The sequence below is a fragment of the Cladophialophora immunda genome, assembly GCF_000835495.1.
Source record: "Cladophialophora immunda strain CBS 83496 unplaced genomic scaffold supercont1.4, whole genome shotgun sequence".
Classification (NCBI taxonomy): domain Eukaryota; kingdom Fungi; phylum Ascomycota; class Eurotiomycetes; order Chaetothyriales; family Herpotrichiellaceae; genus Cladophialophora; species Cladophialophora immunda.
In genome coordinates this window covers 185,790-201,328 of record NW_015622544.1, presented here as the reverse complement: position 1 = coordinate 201,328, position 15,539 = coordinate 185,790, and the positions used below count along the sequence as shown (strand labels likewise).

Here is a 15,539-nt window from a genome sequence, read left to right as displayed (position 1 = left end):
TTTCTCGGGCTGGCGCCGGCGAGCCAAACAGCCTCATGCCCAAGTCGGTCCGGACTGCGCACCCCGATTACTCTGGAGCTCCTCGTAGATGGCGTGATTGATGGGCGTGTTCGGATGCGCAGGAACAACTACTCAGCAGCAAGGGGAAGAGGCTAGCACTCCGTCCATGAAAAAGTATATTCGGGTCTCACTCACAGCTCATCAGCCCAGTCTCGCCAGTAGCACGCGGCGACTTTTCGTAGTCATGCAGGGCGAGCGAATCTCGGAGGTCATGGCGGCCAACAGCGCAGCCCGCCCAGCTCAAGCATCCCACTAAAAATCTGGCCGCCTTGTGTCACTGGCGGCAACTACTGGCAAAGCACATTTTTGATTTTTCTGCTCATACCCTCTTTCTCGGGCCTTGTCACTACTTTCTCACCGCCCTCATCTTCTCTTGTGCTTCGATTCTTCTTGTTGTCCTGGTCTTCTCAACAACTCTTTCACTCACCTCCCAATCCACCCTTGAGGACGTATTGGAGGCTTGCTGTCCGGACCGTCTGCTTCACATCTTGTCCAACGCCCCTCCGGGTATCTTCAAAGATGGTTCAATCGTAAGTCGAGCAAACCAAACTGCCTACAATACACAGCTGCTGATTGTATGCCCAGCTCGATCCTCGGCTTCCCGCGCATGGGAGTCAACCGTGACCTCAAGAAAGCCACCGAAGCATACTGGGCTGGCAAGATCTCGCAGGATGAGCTCCTCGCCGAGGGAAAGAGACTGAGACTGGCACACTGGAAAATCCAGAAAGATGCTGGCATCGACATCATCCCGAGCAATGACTTTGCCTTCTACGACCAGGTCCTCGACCACATCGAGCTGTTCGGTGTGGTTCCGGAACGATACACAAAGTACAACCTGGCTCCCCTTGACGAATACTTTGCCATGGGTCGAGGCCTCCAGAAGCCTGCCACCGACAGCTCCCCGGCTGTCGATGTGCCTTCGCTGGTGAGAAAATCTCGCCAGTCGTCATCGGCGTTTGCTAATCTGGACAACAGGAAATGGTCAAATGGTTCGACTCGAACTATCACTATGTCAAACCCACTCTCCAGGACAACCAAGCCTTCAAACTGTCCTCCAACCCCAAACCGGTTGTCGAGTTCCTCGAAGCCAAAGAAGCTGGTATCATCACTCGCCCTGTCATCCTCGGGCCTGTTTCCTTCCTCTATCTCGGCAAAGCAGACCGCGGTCAAAGCATCGAACCGATTTCGGCCCTCGACAAGCTTCTTCCTCTCTACGAGGATCTGCTTAAACAGTTGAAAAATGCTGGTGCTGAAACCGTGCAGATTGATGAACCCATCTTGGTCTTCGATTTGCCTCCGCACGTCAAGGAGGCCTTCAAGCCGGCGTACGAGAAGCTTGGTGGCCTTGGAAGCAGTGCTCCCAAGATCGTTCTTGCGACCTATTTTGGAGACATCGTCCACAACATCGATGTTCTCAGCTACCTCAAGAATCTCTATGCTATCCACATCGATCTCGTCCGCAACCCAGAGCAGTTCGAAACTGTCGCCTCTGCCTTGGGCCCCCAGCAGGTCCTGTCGGCGGGCGTTGTCGACGGTCGAAATATCTGGAAAACCAATTTCAAGAGGGCAATTGAGCTCGTTGAGACCGCCATTCAGAAATTGGGCAAGGACAGAGTCCTTGTTGCTAGCTCCAGCTCTCTCTTGCATACCCCTCACACACTAGCCAGCGAGAAGAGCTTGGACCCAGAGATCGCCGACTGGTTCAGCTTTGCTTGCGAGAAAGCCAAAGAGCTCGCCATCATTGCAAAGGCTGTGACGGATGGCCCGGCCTCTGTCAGAGAAGCCCTTGAAGCCAACGCCAAGTCCATGCAAGCTCGTGCTTCTTCAAGTCGGACCAACGACCAGGCGGTTAAGGAGCGACAGAGCAAGATTACCCCCACCATGTACAACCGCAAGTCACCGTTCCCTGTCCGAATTAGCCAACAACAGGAGCGTCTGCACCTGCCTTTGTTCCCAACCACGACCATTGGATCCTTCCCTCAGACCAAGGAGATCCGTATCCAACGCAACAAGTTCACCAAAGGTCAGATCACCGTCGAGGAGTACGAGAAGTTTATCGAGAAGGAGATCCGGGACGTGGTCAAGATCCAGGACGAATTGGGTCTCGATGTCTATGTCCACGGCGAGCCCGAACGCAACGACATGGTCCAATACTTCGGTGAGCGACTAAAGGGTTACGCTTTCACGACCAATGGATGGGTTCAGTCGTATGGGTCTCGCTGCGTCCGACCTCCCATCGTGGTCGGCGACATTTCTCGACCTGCTCCAATGACTGTCAAAGAGTCCAAATTTGCGGCTTCGATCTCCAGCAAACCCATGAAGGGTATGCTCACAGGGCCCATCACCTGTTTGAGGTGGTCATTCCCTCGTGACGATGTCCACCAATCTGTTCAGGCGGAACAATTGGCTTTGTCTCTCCGAGACGAGGTCATTGACCTTGAAAAGGCAGGTGTCTATGTCATTCAGGTCGATGAGCCTGCTTTGCGTGAAGGTCTTCCACTCCGCACAGGCAAGGAACGTACCGACTACCTGAAGTGGGCCGTCGATTCATTCCGCCTCGCAACTGCGGGTGTTGAGGATGCTACTCAGATTCACAGTCACTTCTGCTACTCCGAGTTCCAGGATTTCTTTTATGCTATTGCAGCACTGGATGCTGATGTTCTCTCGATTGAGAACAGCAAGTCTGATGCCAAGCTTCTCAAAGTGTTTGTTGATGAGGCTTATCCGCGTCACATTGGACCTGGCGTCTACGACATTCATTCTCCTCGTGTCCCCTCCGAACAGGAAATTCACGACCGAATTGCAGAGATGTTGCAATACTTGAAGCCGGAGCAACTGTGGATTGATCCTGACTGTGGGCTCAAGACCCGACAGTGGAAAGAGACCAAGGCTGCTTTGACTAACATGGTCAACGCGGCCAAGAGCTTCCGTGCTCAATATGCCAAGAGCAAATAATGGGTATGTACCGGTTTGTGGGAGCGGTTGAACTTTGAGCTCGATCAATCAACCTGATCTGAGCAGATGGCGTCATGGGGTTTTGATTGAACCAATGGATGAACGACAAAAAGTGCTTTTCAACATGATACCACTGTAGCGACGGGGGCTGGCAAAAGTCCGATCTTAACATCGGCGTTTTTGGCTGGCTCTGAAACCAGACAGAGGAAGGGAACCAACGCGGGATGCGACGCGGCCATGATATGTGGCAGAGATGGATGTCACCTTTTCAACAGAACTTGTCAAGGGATTAGGCTTCCGTATGAGATTCAGTAGAGAGAACGGTGTTTCATTTGGACTGATTCTACATCCTCGACTTCCTCGTGCGTTGCGCTGGGCGAGGCTGGATGACACTCCATATAACCGTAGGCGTTGCTGTGAGCAAAGGGCACGTGAGAACGTGTCGTTGCGGCGTGTGTTTCTACTGGCCCGCAACGTGGTTCCCGTAGTTGACTCCATCACCCCGCCAACATTTTGTGACAATTCTGAATCCCGCTGATGAACTGACGGACGCCTGCGCCAGATGGAGTCGATGCGAGCGATATCCCTACCAGTACAGCATGCCGGCTCATCATCCCAAGCAGCCGCCCGCTCCTCAACCCACGCGCGTCTTCTTTGACCCGTTCAACTCGTCTTCCACCGGTCACCAACGCGCCGAAAATCGACTCTCGGGGTCCACCTCATGGCGCGAGTCTCGGACGTACAAACTCTCGCATCAGTTCAGGGACGCAACCGGTCGCGGCGGGAGTCAACATTTGGCCGATCTGGTCGGCGCGGGGAGCCAGACTTTTGGCCCGGATGGGCATAAAGCAAACGGCGACGGGCAAGAGCGGTCGCAAAGATTGAGGGGGAAAGGATGGCAGGACATCAGAGATATGATGAGTGGCCCAAAGAGACGGCCGAATCTGAACGATAATAATGTGGAAGAGACAGAAGAATCTGCAGAGAAGCGGCCGAAGGCAAGCCACGACGGCCCCCAACACCGCCACCAGGACGAGACGAGCCCTTTCCTATCTGGACGACGGCGGGGAGACGACCCAATCGATAATAGCAGCACCACCTCTCCCACCACCATTCTCAAGCCTTCACCGCCCCAAATCTTCCGCAACCTGACCATGTGCCTCAACGGGAGTTCCTTCCCTCTGATCTCCGACCACAGACTCAAACACCTCTTTGCCCAACACGGCGGCCACACCTCCATCGTCCTTGGCCGCCGCACCGTCACGCACGTCGTGCTGGGCAGCAACTCTGCGGGCGGCGGCGGCCTGGCGGGCGGCAAGATCCAGAAGGAGGTGCATCTCGTGCGTGGCAAGGGCGTCAAGTACGTCACGGCGCAGTGGGTGGTGGACAGTGTCGCGCAGGGCGTCAGGCAGCCGGAGAGCAAGTACATCCCGGACGGGGTGGGCGGGAGGATTGGAGGCAGCGGGCAGGTGAGTGTGAGGCAGATGTTTCAGCCTAAGCGATGAAGAAAACGGTTGCATGGTGATGTAGCAGGGTTTCTAGGATATGTTAACGACTTTGGCATTGGAGGGAGGAATGGGTTGTTGCATGATTGGTACGCGGCATTGGATGAAAAGGGGCGACACAGTACCCTTTGGGGGGGGGGGGGGGTTTGTGCATTCCTCAGGCATGGGAACGAGGGTACAACTAGGCATCAGCGACGGATATGGAACGAGAAGCATTATGATATGGTTGGAGTTTATATCCTTCGACACCAGGTACAGCCTTACAGGCGAAGTGTTGGCCTTCAGAAACGCAAGAGCTCGACCTTGGACGGGGCGGAAAACAGAGACGCCAGCCCAGAAGAACGACGATGACCATCCCTACAATGCAGAGAGGTTTCTTGGTTCAGGTGCTCAGATTGGGCCACACTGTCATAATATGATACCGTCAGCACGGGATATGTGGATTGACACACGACTTGAGAAGACGAAGCACATAGACACCACTCACCGAACCTTGTCCTCTCGCTGTTCCTCCGCACAATCGTCACTTCGTCGCCGACCTTGATCTCGGCCGCCGACTTGCCCTCGGGGACCCTGGCAAGGAACCCGTACCGCCCAAAGACGGGGCTCCATTTCGCGCCGGGGTCCACGCGCCGGTCGCTCTGCAGCTTCTTGAGGATCTTGCCCGACTCGCCCTCGCCGACCTTGCCGGTGGCGTAGTCGACGTTGAGCGAGTTGCAGCGCGCGCAGTTCTGGGTCAGGACAATCTTGGCGCGCCGGCTCTCATCGCCGTCGCCCGCGTCGCCGATGAGGATCTCGGCCCAGTAGTCCTCCTCAAAGTCCTCGTCGGCGCCCTCGACGATGATGTTCGGCCGGAACTTGGAGATATCCATTTCCTCGTCCGCCGGGAGGCGGCGCTGCGCGTTCTCCCACGACTTGGTCGAGATGACCAGGTAGGGCGCCACGTCGGCGAAGGAGATGCCCTCGTCGATCCCCTCGTACTGGTCCTCCTTGTCCGTGTCCGAGTCCCCCGCCCCGGTGATGGCGCGTGCAAGCGAGGTCGCCGTGGATGTGATACTGCCCAACCACGAATTCGCTCCCGCGTTCGCACTCGCAACAGCGCCAGTCCGCTCCTGTGCGGCGGCCTTGGGAGGCATGTTGCCCAACACTTTCCTTCGATTCCCGCCGATGTACAGCAATTTGACTTCGTAGCCGAACCGCTCACTGAACCAGCGGTTGTATTCCTCGCCCATGTCGTACCCGATGCAGGGGGAGTAGTGCATGGTGACCTCCACCTCCGCGAGCCCCGCCGTTTCGGGACTGAGGGGCACCGGGAGCAGCTCCGGGCCGACTTTCCGGTCTGGATGGTCGAAGACGTGGTCTTTGGTGTAGGTGACAATCACCTCGCCGTTGGGGGAGAAGGCGGTGGTGAACAGGCACATCTCGGTGAAATGCGCGACGGCCATGTTTTTCCTCTGCGCGACGTTGAAGAGCATGAAGCGCCGGTCGTGCGGGAACCCCATGTAAGTCGCCGGCATGGAGGAAAGCGAGATGCCGCGGAGGGATTTGATCGGGTAGGTGTAGATCTGCCAGGAGGGGAGAAGATGGTATGTCAGGACAGCGAGTCGGCAAGGTCGAGGGATGTTGGTATCCACCCATCCACAAGGCTTTATATCTTTTCTCTCCTTCTCGCGCTCTCTCTCTCTCTCTCTCTCTCTCTCTCTCTCTCTCTCTCTCTCTCTCTCTCTCTCTCTCTCTCTCTCACAAAAACACATATTCACCGGGACGGATCAATGGATGGGAAAGGGATGGTACAGTACCTGCTTGACGCGCAACTTGCGCGGTGCCATTGTAGTTCCTGAATCCGCCATCTCCAAGACTCGTCTTGCCTTCCGGCGGTTGAGAGATGTTCTTCCAAAAAGACACCAGAACGGGTGTCAATCAAGCCCCAACCCAGCCCAACCTGGGGTTTCCAAAACCAATGAATGGGGACTACCGCCGCCTATTACCTTTCCTCTGTACTGCCTGTTGACTTGTCCCTTCTCTTCCGCCCGCAGGATTGACCACTGGAAGATCTGGGAGACGTTGAGTTTTCCTATGATCAGTATCGACTCGTGATAACCCTTATCTCTTTCTCTAGCCTCTTGTGCGGCTCGCGCCCTGCCACCAGGGAGATGCGGAGAAGCGCGATCTTTGAATTTGTAAGAGCGAGAGGGGGAGAGGAGGGTAGACAACTTAGGGACAGAATATGTGTGGTTCTTTTGAGAAGAGGACGAGCGGTCTAGAGGCAAGAAAAGAAAGAGGAAGAGATGATAGAAGAAGGGATTAATAGTGGGTTAGGAACCTGCTGTTGTCTTTCTACGCCCTTTCACGACTTTGACGGACGGAGGATGGAGGATGGAGGATGGAAGATGGAGATGGTTCCCCGGCTCTGACCAACAAACAGCCACGCCGAGTCCTCGACAATCTCGACCCCGCATCATCAGATTTATTAGGCCGAGACCGAGGTGTCAGAGCAACGACCATATCAGATCGAGGGCACAGGTAAGCCCGTTCAGAGATTCAGTCATGGCATGAGTTAGGATTTGGACTTGGAAGATCGGGATGGAATATACTAGGTATATATACAGTGGCGGTTGGCCATGTGTATAGTACTTTAATTGAGCATCAACACAGGGCTCGTCACTCTAGAGATGTCTCTCGAATATGTGCAGAAAAATGCTCTTTTTCAGCAGACTACATACCTAGTGCAGATGACAGAGGGCCATCCTGTCATCGAGGGAGCTGGCTGTCTACAGTCAACCCCCCTTGGTGCTCGTCGTCCCTTCTCTATCACCCTCTACTTCGCAGCCGAGTGACTCACTCACCGACCAACTAACCGGTGGTGCCTTAATCTCCCCGTGTCTTGGGCGGGCCTGAAGACGAAGACGAAGACTAAGACTCCTGGATCTTGCGGAAGATGGGGTTCCGCGCTGTAAAGCTCCGGCATCGCTTGCCAAAGATCCACATGGGGATGGTGAGCAGGCAGATGAAGATGTGGAGGCCGCCGATGGTCGAGAAGACCTCGAGGGGTCCTTGCTTGGTGATCCAGTCTATGGGGAGACGCCGGTCAGTCATCAGTGTCAGATGCTGCCACAAGGGGACAACACGGACTCACCACTGATGAAATAATTCATGCCGAAGCTGTAGATGTTGCGCAGGTTGAGCGACGCAAACGCCTCGGGCGCCTTGTTCCGGTGGCACTCGGTGATGTAGCCGTAGATGCCGATGTTGAGGAACGACATGGAGAAGTAGATGATGCCGTACAGAACCACGGGCCCGGCCCACGGCGCTTCGTTCTGCAGCGTCGCCCCGAACCCGAAGAAGCCCACGACCCCCAGGATCAGCGTGAGGACGTTGAGGGCGAGGCGGAATTCCTGGCGCGAGCGTCGAGGTGACATGTTAGCCATGAACAATCTGCCCATACCGATACCAAAGGCTGGGTGGATGGCGTTTGTCTGAGAGCAACCCTTACCGGTTCGTAGATGCCTCCATTCCATCGAGCCAGCTTCTTCACCGTCCAGTCGTTCATCGGCCCGGCCACAAACCCCAGCAACGAGGCGACCAGCGCTGCGATGCTGATGAGCCCAACATCCGACACGCTGAAGTTGTACGGGGGCCCTGTGAAGAGCTGAGCCAGCACGGAGATCATGACCACCAGCCACGACGTCGACAGCCCGTACGTGATGAAGCCGTAGAGCACCTGCGGGAACAGGAGCATGCCGAACGGCCGGAAGATGATGTGCAGCAGGTTCTCGTCCGACTCGGCGCCGCGCCAGGGCCGCATCTCCTCCCAGAACGTCCAGGGCCGCTCGTCCGCGCCTGTGTACAGCACCTCGGCGTGGACCTTGCTGCCGGACTTGGTCGTCTCGAGGTGCTCCATGTGCTCGCCCTTGACCTCGCGCACCTCCAGCGTCTCGAAAGTGTGGTCCGTCGTCCCCAGGTCGAGGTTGTACGCCGGGTCTCGCTTGTACACCGTCTCGGGCACGAACAGGAGGATCAGGATGATGAAGACCCCATACAAGCATGCGCAGATGCCGTACGTCCAGTTCCAGCCGATATTCTGGTCGGGGTAAGTGAGCTTAGGGTCCAACCACCCCCGATATTTTGAGTCCTGCACACGTACCTGAATTATATAGCCGGAGATACAGCTGCCTCCACCGACTCCGATGCTCAAGCACAGACCCCAGAACGCCAGGCGCAGACCGCGCTCATGCACAAAGTAGATATCTCCAATGATGGCGGTTGTGAGTACCTCAAAAGGCGACATTCCAACGGCACCGAAGATTCGACTGTAGAACACTGTTAATGGTCCCAAAGAACCACGTACAACTGGCAACTCACCTTGCAAGCAAGCTGTGGTAACTGTGCGCAAAATACCCCCAGATCGAGGAGATGAACAGCAAAAGGTTCCCCAGGATGATGACGGGCCGACGACCGTACTTCACAGAGAGCCCATTGGTGATGAAGCACGAAATGCCGATGGCGAAGATGGCCCATCCCAGCCCGCCGTTGAGCGTGTTGTAGGACATGTGCCACTCCTCGGCCATCTCTGCGAATCCGGGAGAGATCATCGGCCCCCAGGCGCCAACCACGGCCGTGTCGATGCTGATGATGAGCAAGAGAAGATCCTTTTTCCATCTCGACCAGTTCAGCGGGTCTCTGGGAGACTCGCTGGGCTGAGGGACAAGCACGATGTCGGCATTGCGTCCAGTGGCATGTTTCAAGCCCGTGGTATCTCGTCCTAGAAGTCTTGTCAACCATTCACTCCGACATAAAAGCGCGCGGGGCAGGGCTCCTACCATGGAATTGATGGTGTTGCGCGTCTACCATGTCTGCGAGCAAAGCTGTGCCCGGGACATGGTCAAGATGCCGGTCTTCGAGAATTCCGAGACCCATGTTGTCCTGTGCTCAAGGGGATATTCGATTCTCGAACCAACCTTCTGCTAAACAGCCGATTTCCAAAGGTAAGGAAAGAACCTGATCAGAAGCAGGGGACGTCCTTGGAGAATAGAGGGTAAAGGAAGAAACTGGCGGTACTGGCTGTATATGAAATACTCTTGCATCTCGCTTCATTGCGGGGCTGTCGGCAATGGACAGGGCTGTAGATACCGTAGCTTGGGTCTGGAACGACTAAAGAACCGACGAGCACACTCGTCGTAAAGAATGTGATTGTGCTATTCCGCGGTGGTGGTGGAACTAGGAGTTTCCCCAGATCAACCCTCCCAGCCTCCTCCAGGTTGGAGTACCCCGAGGTGGATCGCCTCTGGCGTCCTCGGTCCTTCTGCAGTTATCTCAGCCGAGTCCTTTGCGGTGAGGGACCAAAGATCGGCAGATATGTTCAGGTATTAGGAGCCACGTTGACAGTTGGACCGGCAAAGGCGAACACATTACTGGCAAGGGAAGTCCCCGTTTGGCGAACCGTAACCCCCTGATGATATCGATCCACAGTCAGTGAGAGCGGCGGGGAAGAAGGATTGCATATCGCCGAACAGATCTTGATGCGTGATTGGACATACCTCAAAGGATTGCAAGGCGGAGGTCGAGTTAAGGCGCGGAGACAAATCGCTATACCATTTTGAGGAAATGGATTTGGACGTATCAACGAATGCCTCCTCCCAAGGTTCTGTGGCCCAAACTCCACAGTCTTGAGGCACATAGCGGCCTCATAACTATGTCCGACCTTTTTGATGGGTTCATTCCCGGTCCTCTGGCCGGAAACCAACTTCGGTTCGACCAGGCCGTTATCCCAACACAGCCTTGCCAGCATCAGTTGGGTTCCAAGGCCACGGGTCTGATTCCGCCAGGTATGCAATGGACTCATCAAGTCCTCTTCGGGAAAATCAGTCTGATACACTCCGTCTCTGGTTGGAATGATTGGACGGGCCATGGGCGCATTGATGCAGGTCAGATTCTCAGTCGAGGCACCATTTTTGTGACGCCCCAATCTCAATAGCTTCAAACAGATTGTGCATGCCATCACGGACAAGACAGAGACGTCCTTCTGACATGCACGTTCCGCCCCATAGCGCATTCTCCTTACCTCCCAGCTCGTATGATTGGATGTGTTCGATGAGAGCCACCTTTCCCCGCGCTCTATACTGATTGATAAGTGTCTCGTCGTCGAGCAGGTGGGCACTTTCGCTGTCAGGATCGATACCTGTGGCCGAATCTTCGGCTATGCAGACCCGCAGACACTGCTTCAGAAAGCGGTATGTTTTCATGACGAGGGGCAACTCGGCCTCCATTTCGGTCTTTCGCAGGACAAACACCGGGCACAGAGTTTGAGCGATATATGTGCCATCCGAGTCTTGTGCCACGATCGCCACCATCAGTGACAGTCGCACACCGAAGCCAGGAAGCTCAAAGTCGTGGTGGAAGGGCACCGGGTTCAGAATCGCCAACGAGATATCCGGCATGCCTGGTCCCGGATCAATCTGAAAAGGGAGGCCTTTCTCACCTCCAGACTGACGACAAGTGACCTGGTACCAGACATCATGTCCCGTAGTCACGAGAAAAGATTGCAAGCTAGCATTCAACCTGCCTAGAAATAGGCCGGGAGACGCAAAAGAGAGGCCTGAGGTAGTCAATACCGCTTTGTTGCTTTCGGCCGAAGGACCGTCGTCCCAGTCGCGAAGATAGAGATTGCTGTTGTTCAGGAACGAGGCCGGAGCCCACCGAAAGCCCATCTGCGACAGTCGAGCTCCGTGCCAAAAGATGACTTGCTTGCAGACCGTGGGCAGACTGGCATAAAAGGTTTCCATCCGACTTTCTCTCTGACTCTGGGCCACCCTCTTTATAAGCTCAGGCTGCAGGTTCGTCAAGGTGGCAAGGCACAGGGCCTCGTCCGAAGGAACGGATGTCTTTCGGAACTGCAACGGTCGAGACACCCTGTGCAGGACCTTCTCAGCGTAGTCCTCGTCACTGGCATCTAGCAGGATTCGAAGCTCTTTGTAAGCCCCCCGCACGCCGATGTAGAAAGTGGCGTTGATTGACTCTTGCCACCTTGAGTATACCTCGTCAATGTCCACAGCACGATCGGCGAACTGAAAGAACAGCCTCTTCGGCAACACGCCCTCTTGGTAGGTCCATAATCGTCTCGTCCACCCACACGAAGCAATGCGCAGGAGAATATTTAGGCCTGACAAATTTCTGGTTTCCACGTCAAGCAGCGAGTGGTCGAGCACCAAAACAATCTGCGCGTCTGCATAGGTTCTCCTCATAAAGGCAATCGCTTGATCATAGGCTTTTTTGGCTCGTTCCCGCATGTGTTCGTAGTCCCGCGGACAGGAAATTGTGTCGAGCCAGATGGGCATTCCCGACTGCGAGAATTGCGAGGCCAGGGATTGGAGCCAGCTGAGTTGACAGCTGTAGATGGCATTGCGCTGCGGATTTCCCAGTCCATCGGACCACACGTGCGAAATGGCTAGGTAATTCTGAACTTCGGCGGTGCTTTTCAGCTGCAGCTTGGAGCTCTCTTTCTGGACAGGATCAATCAGCGGTAGATTTTCGTCCTCGAGGATGTCGAAGATCTCGGTGGGTTCGGCGACAATGTCTTCACAGTCCTCGCAGTCGTGGTGGAGGCGCCGGTAGTGACCTGGAACAATGTCGTTCGCATTACATCGAATGTCGTCGCAGGTGCCATGGCTTCCAATATCCCTGGGGGGCAGTGTGCTCACAAGAGTGAGGGAATAGAGGTCGAGCATCTTCGTCAGTCTCTGCACATCGCTAGGACACCACCCAGCTGAGTGCATACGCTTTTCAAGTAAGATATCAGACAATGGCCATTGGCGGCTAGGAATGCTGGTTGTCCTAGGGTCGAGACATAGCTGCAGGCCGTCGCACAAGATCATGACGGAGAGGAGGATCAATTCCAACTGCTCTTCAAGCTCCTCTGAATTCAGATGGATTCGGCCCACTATCTCCGCCGCCAGCGCAATGCATTTCTCGAGAAGCTGCCCTGTAGCACTGCTTCGCTCTTGTGTAGCGGTGGCTCCTAAGAATTCCTTGTGGCACAAACGACGGAAGTGAAGCATCGTAACCAAAGGTCGAGTGCTCGAGCTGACGTCGACAAAGTCGAGGTGCTTTGCATTTGTCCCGAACGCTTGACGGATAAGGCCAAAGAAAAGCCAATTCTGAAGCATCTCTGCCAGGTCTATTTGCCCGTGGCTGTTCTGCGTTGGCTTCAGGATTTCGTCCATGGTCCAGCCTCGTACCCGGTCGACGTAGGAAGCAAATTCTCCGTTATCATAAGGCTCCTCATTTAGATCCAACGACCCCAAGTATGGAATTTCGATGGATCGATTAGGCCATTTCCTTTGGACGGGTAGTTCCATGGCATCAATTGCCAAATAGCTGCCTTACCAACTTGTTACTGTTGAGGGTTCTAAGCGGGGCGTTGATGAGAATTGTAGAGTGTCAATCCCAATATCAGATTTCGCAAAAGAGCCAGTGACATTACGACTAAATCACGAACGTACCGAACCTATATCGATGCGATTCATCGTGGGATCCCTTACCTCGAAAGACAAGGCTGGCTTAATGGTGTCCGCTTGGCTCCGCGCAGGGCTTGGCGGGGTAAAGCCTCATAAGCGACAGCTGGATGTGCCTCTGGACGTGACCGTATCTTGATGCGCCCATTACTCATTGGGACTCAAGCGAGACGGTGTTAAGACCTACCCGAATCGTGTCTACTTCTGTGCCTGTAATTCAGAGCACAAGAACCTCGTGGCAGTACTACGTCTTCTCGTCGTCCTTCCCTTGGGGACGCGCTCCTTGAGATAATTCAGCAGCGTTAAAGAGCCTAGCCTTGGAGTCCGTCTGAGACAGTGGCCTGTCGCTTTACATATGCAGTTTGTGGCCTAGCTCATCATTTTCTTGATGCTGCTGTTGCTTGGGCTGGAGCCCTGAACTACTCCCGAGGGAACAATCTCTCATATGCGACCAACGGCGTCTACCTCTCCCGCATCTTAATGTACTTGGTCAAACACGATACAGCAGATACAAGGCTGGAATTGAAAAGGGATCGGCCGAGGTTTAGCCACTGAAAGCCGCACGGATAGTATCGAGTTGTTGAAGTATATTAATACCTCCGAGGTTTGTGAGGTCGGAATAACTAGCCCCTGGGCCACCTTGTCGAGCTAGGGAGCTCGTGACGGGGGAGACTCCCCATGAGCTCAGACGGACGCGTGGACGCGCGGGTCTCTGCTGGCAGCTCATGGACCTCTTCAACGCCAAACTGCCGCACCTCCCTACCGCCGGACTCTGATGGCTCGTTTCTTCCTCGCTCGGACGACGGGGAGAGTAGTCCGCCACTGCTACTTGTCCCCCCGCGCTGCGAGGCAGAAGTGTAACCGCTATCTTCGACTGAAGCCGCCCGGTCATGTTTATAGTATCCTTCGAGCTCGCTGCGTGGGCTCCCTATCACTCTGCCGTCGAGCTCTGGTTTCTCCGCGACACCAACTGGGCTTACTACCTCAGAAGTGGTTTCGCATATTGAGCCACCGCCAGCATCAGATAGTGGCCGTTTGGTCTTGGGCTTCTTGAAGCATTTGAACCATAAGACTGCACCTACCGCGATGAGGACGAGGGCGGCGCCAATGACGATACCCGCCGTGGCCCCGGCCGACAGCTTGCGCGAGTTGGTCGCAGTGCTTGGTGGATTGATGCATGTCGTCTCATTTTGAGCGCATATGGTGATGATATCAGGCGAGACCGACGACTCTGGGTACACGGCTTCGTACAAAGTGATGTAACCCCATTCGTAATTTGCTATGATGTAAATTTCCTGCAGGATCACTCGGCCTAGGGTATATTGTGTCTCGTTTGCGGCTCGCTTGAGGGGGAAGTAAAAATACGTCCCATCCCCAGCTAAAGGAGGGCTGGCTTTTAGATCGAATGCGGCGTACGGGAGAGTGATGTTGAGGCGCTTCGTAGAATTTGAGACTCCGGTGCTCAGGGTAAATGTGACGCTTGCATTCTTAGTCACGAGAGCCGAGTGTTGGTTTTCGCTGAGAAGGTAGAGTTCGTAAGTTTCATTCCACACAAGACCAAAGGCTACCTCGAATGCTTGACACGCCGCCATTGGAAGCCAAACCTGAGTCGTAATAGAGTCTAGGGCAGTGATGATGGGTTCCGGAAGCATCTCAGTATCGCCACTAGTAATACTCTCAACCCCCAGAAGAAGTGGTCTGTACTGGTCAGAGCCACCCGCCAGCGTAAGGTTAGCATTAATATTGAGACGGCTCGCATCGTATCCACCAAATGTCAGGCTACCAAATGCCATGATAGGAAAAGAATAGTAAGACGCTCCGGCAAGGTAGCTCCAGGATATGCTAGGGATAAGACCCCCTTGTCGAAGGGCGCCAGTGACGCTTGGGATCGGATTGTTGAACGAAGAAATATTGGTAGGTTCTGGGCTGAGCCCGATGCTGCCCACGTAGAAATCCTCAGTTGCGTAGGCGAATATAAGCTGGTTATATAGGGATTCGCCACTCTGTTCGGGCCAGCCAAACTTTGGGCTATCTGTCAGTGCTAACATAGGATTGTTCTAGGTCCATTAACCATACCGTGACGTTTTCGGAGCCCAAGGCTGCGGCGCCAGAGTAGGGCAGGTAATGCTGAGGGCTTAGCGGGAGTGAGTAGTTGCCTTCAGCTTCCCATGTCGTTGAAGCACTCATGTTGAAGACACCGCCGCGAGCAGCAGGGCAGTCGAGCAGAGTTGACCCTTCGCATGCGTAGCTCCATACCGTCCATATCGTGTTACCCGTGATTGAAGGCAGCAGCCTGACTACTTGTGGTGGAGTTCCGATCTGGACTGCGAAGCTTGACCACTCTCCATCGTCTCCATCCCTAACAGCATGTCAGAAGCTGTCAGGTTGTAATTCAGCACTGCACTTGCCAAGAGTTGCTCGGTTGTAGTGAGATTGGGGAGGGATACGACTCATTGTTAAGAGGCGTACAGTTTGTCAGAAGAAGCTCCAAGAAAATATACAAGGTTGA

At 54.7% G+C, this 15,539-nt stretch overlaps 5 protein-coding genes across 5 annotated transcripts; 2 read left to right on the top strand and 3 right to left on the bottom strand.

Moving 5' to 3' along the window:
• Positions 1 to 217: 217 nt before the first annotated feature.
• On the top strand, positions 218 to 3,356 carry PV07_06459 (5-methyltetrahydropteroyltriglutamate-homocysteine S-methyltransferase). The gene is made up of 3 exons (XM_016393437.1): positions 218 to 590; positions 646 to 985; positions 1,036 to 3,356. The coding sequence occupies exons 1-3, from the start codon at positions 580 to 582 to the stop codon at positions 3,013 to 3,015; spliced, it is 2,331 nt and encodes a 776-aa protein (XP_016246856.1). The 5' UTR covers positions 218 to 579; the 3' UTR covers positions 3,016 to 3,356.
• A 156-nt stretch (positions 3,357 to 3,512) lies between these two features.
• Positions 3,513 to 4,652, top strand: PV07_06458 (uncharacterized protein). Its single transcript, XM_016393436.1, has one exon. It carries the CDS (start codon positions 3,615 to 3,617, stop codon positions 4,518 to 4,520), a length of 906 nt encoding a protein of 301 aa, XP_016246855.1. The 5' UTR covers positions 3,513 to 3,614; the 3' UTR covers positions 4,521 to 4,652.
• A 6-nt stretch (positions 4,653 to 4,658) lies between these two features.
• On the bottom strand, positions 4,659 to 6,893 carry PV07_06457 (uncharacterized protein). The gene is made up of 3 exons (XM_016393435.1): positions 6,320 to 6,893; positions 5,008 to 6,085; positions 4,659 to 4,925 (listed from the first exon to the last, which is right to left on the bottom strand). Exons 1-3 carry the CDS (start codon positions 6,368 to 6,370, stop codon positions 4,903 to 4,905), a joined length of 1,152 nt encoding a protein of 383 aa, XP_016246854.1. The 5' UTR covers positions 6,371 to 6,893; the 3' UTR covers positions 4,659 to 4,902.
• Positions 6,894 to 7,433: 540 nt separating this feature from the next.
• Positions 7,434 to 9,559, bottom strand: PV07_06456 (uncharacterized protein; the record flags this gene model as incomplete). Its single annotated transcript, XM_016393434.1, has 6 exons — positions 9,341 to 9,559; positions 8,883 to 9,282; positions 8,665 to 8,830; positions 8,014 to 8,601; positions 7,657 to 7,915; positions 7,434 to 7,591 (listed from the first exon to the last, which is right to left on the bottom strand). The coding sequence occupies exons 1-6, from the start codon at positions 9,435 to 9,437 to the stop codon at positions 7,434 to 7,436; spliced, it is 1,668 nt and encodes a 555-aa protein (XP_016246853.1). The 5' UTR covers positions 9,438 to 9,559.
• Positions 9,560 to 13,653: 4,094 nt separating this feature from the next.
• PV07_06455 (uncharacterized protein) lies at positions 13,654 to 15,484 on the bottom strand (the record flags this gene model as incomplete). Its single annotated transcript, XM_016393433.1, has 3 exons — positions 13,654 to 15,051; positions 15,107 to 15,389; positions 15,435 to 15,484. 3 exons carry the CDS (start codon positions 15,482 to 15,484, stop codon positions 13,654 to 13,656), a joined length of 1,731 nt encoding a protein of 576 aa, XP_016246852.1.
• Between the last annotated feature and the right edge of the window lie 55 nt (positions 15,485 to 15,539).

Coding starts and splice junctions, on each gene's coding strand:
- PV07_06459 (XM_016393437.1), top strand. Junction 986..1,035: donor CTGTCGATGTGCCTTCGCTG/GTGAGAAAATCT, acceptor TCTGGACAACAG/GAAATGGTCAAATGGTTCGA.
- PV07_06458 (XM_016393436.1), top strand. CDS start 3,615: ATGCCGGCTCATCATCCCAAGCAGCCGCCCGCTCCTCAACCCACGCGC.
- PV07_06457 (XM_016393435.1), bottom strand. CDS start 6,370: ATGGCGGATTCAGGAACTACAATGGCACCGCGCAAGTTGCGCGTCAAG. Junction 6,086..6,319: donor GCAAGTTGCGCGTCAAGCAG/GTACTGTACCAT, acceptor CCCTCCTGGCAG/ATCTACACCTACCCGATCAA. Junction 4,926..5,007: donor CAGCGAGAGGACAAGGTTCG/GTGAGTGGTGTC, acceptor ATATTATGACAG/TGTGGCCCAATCTGAGCACC.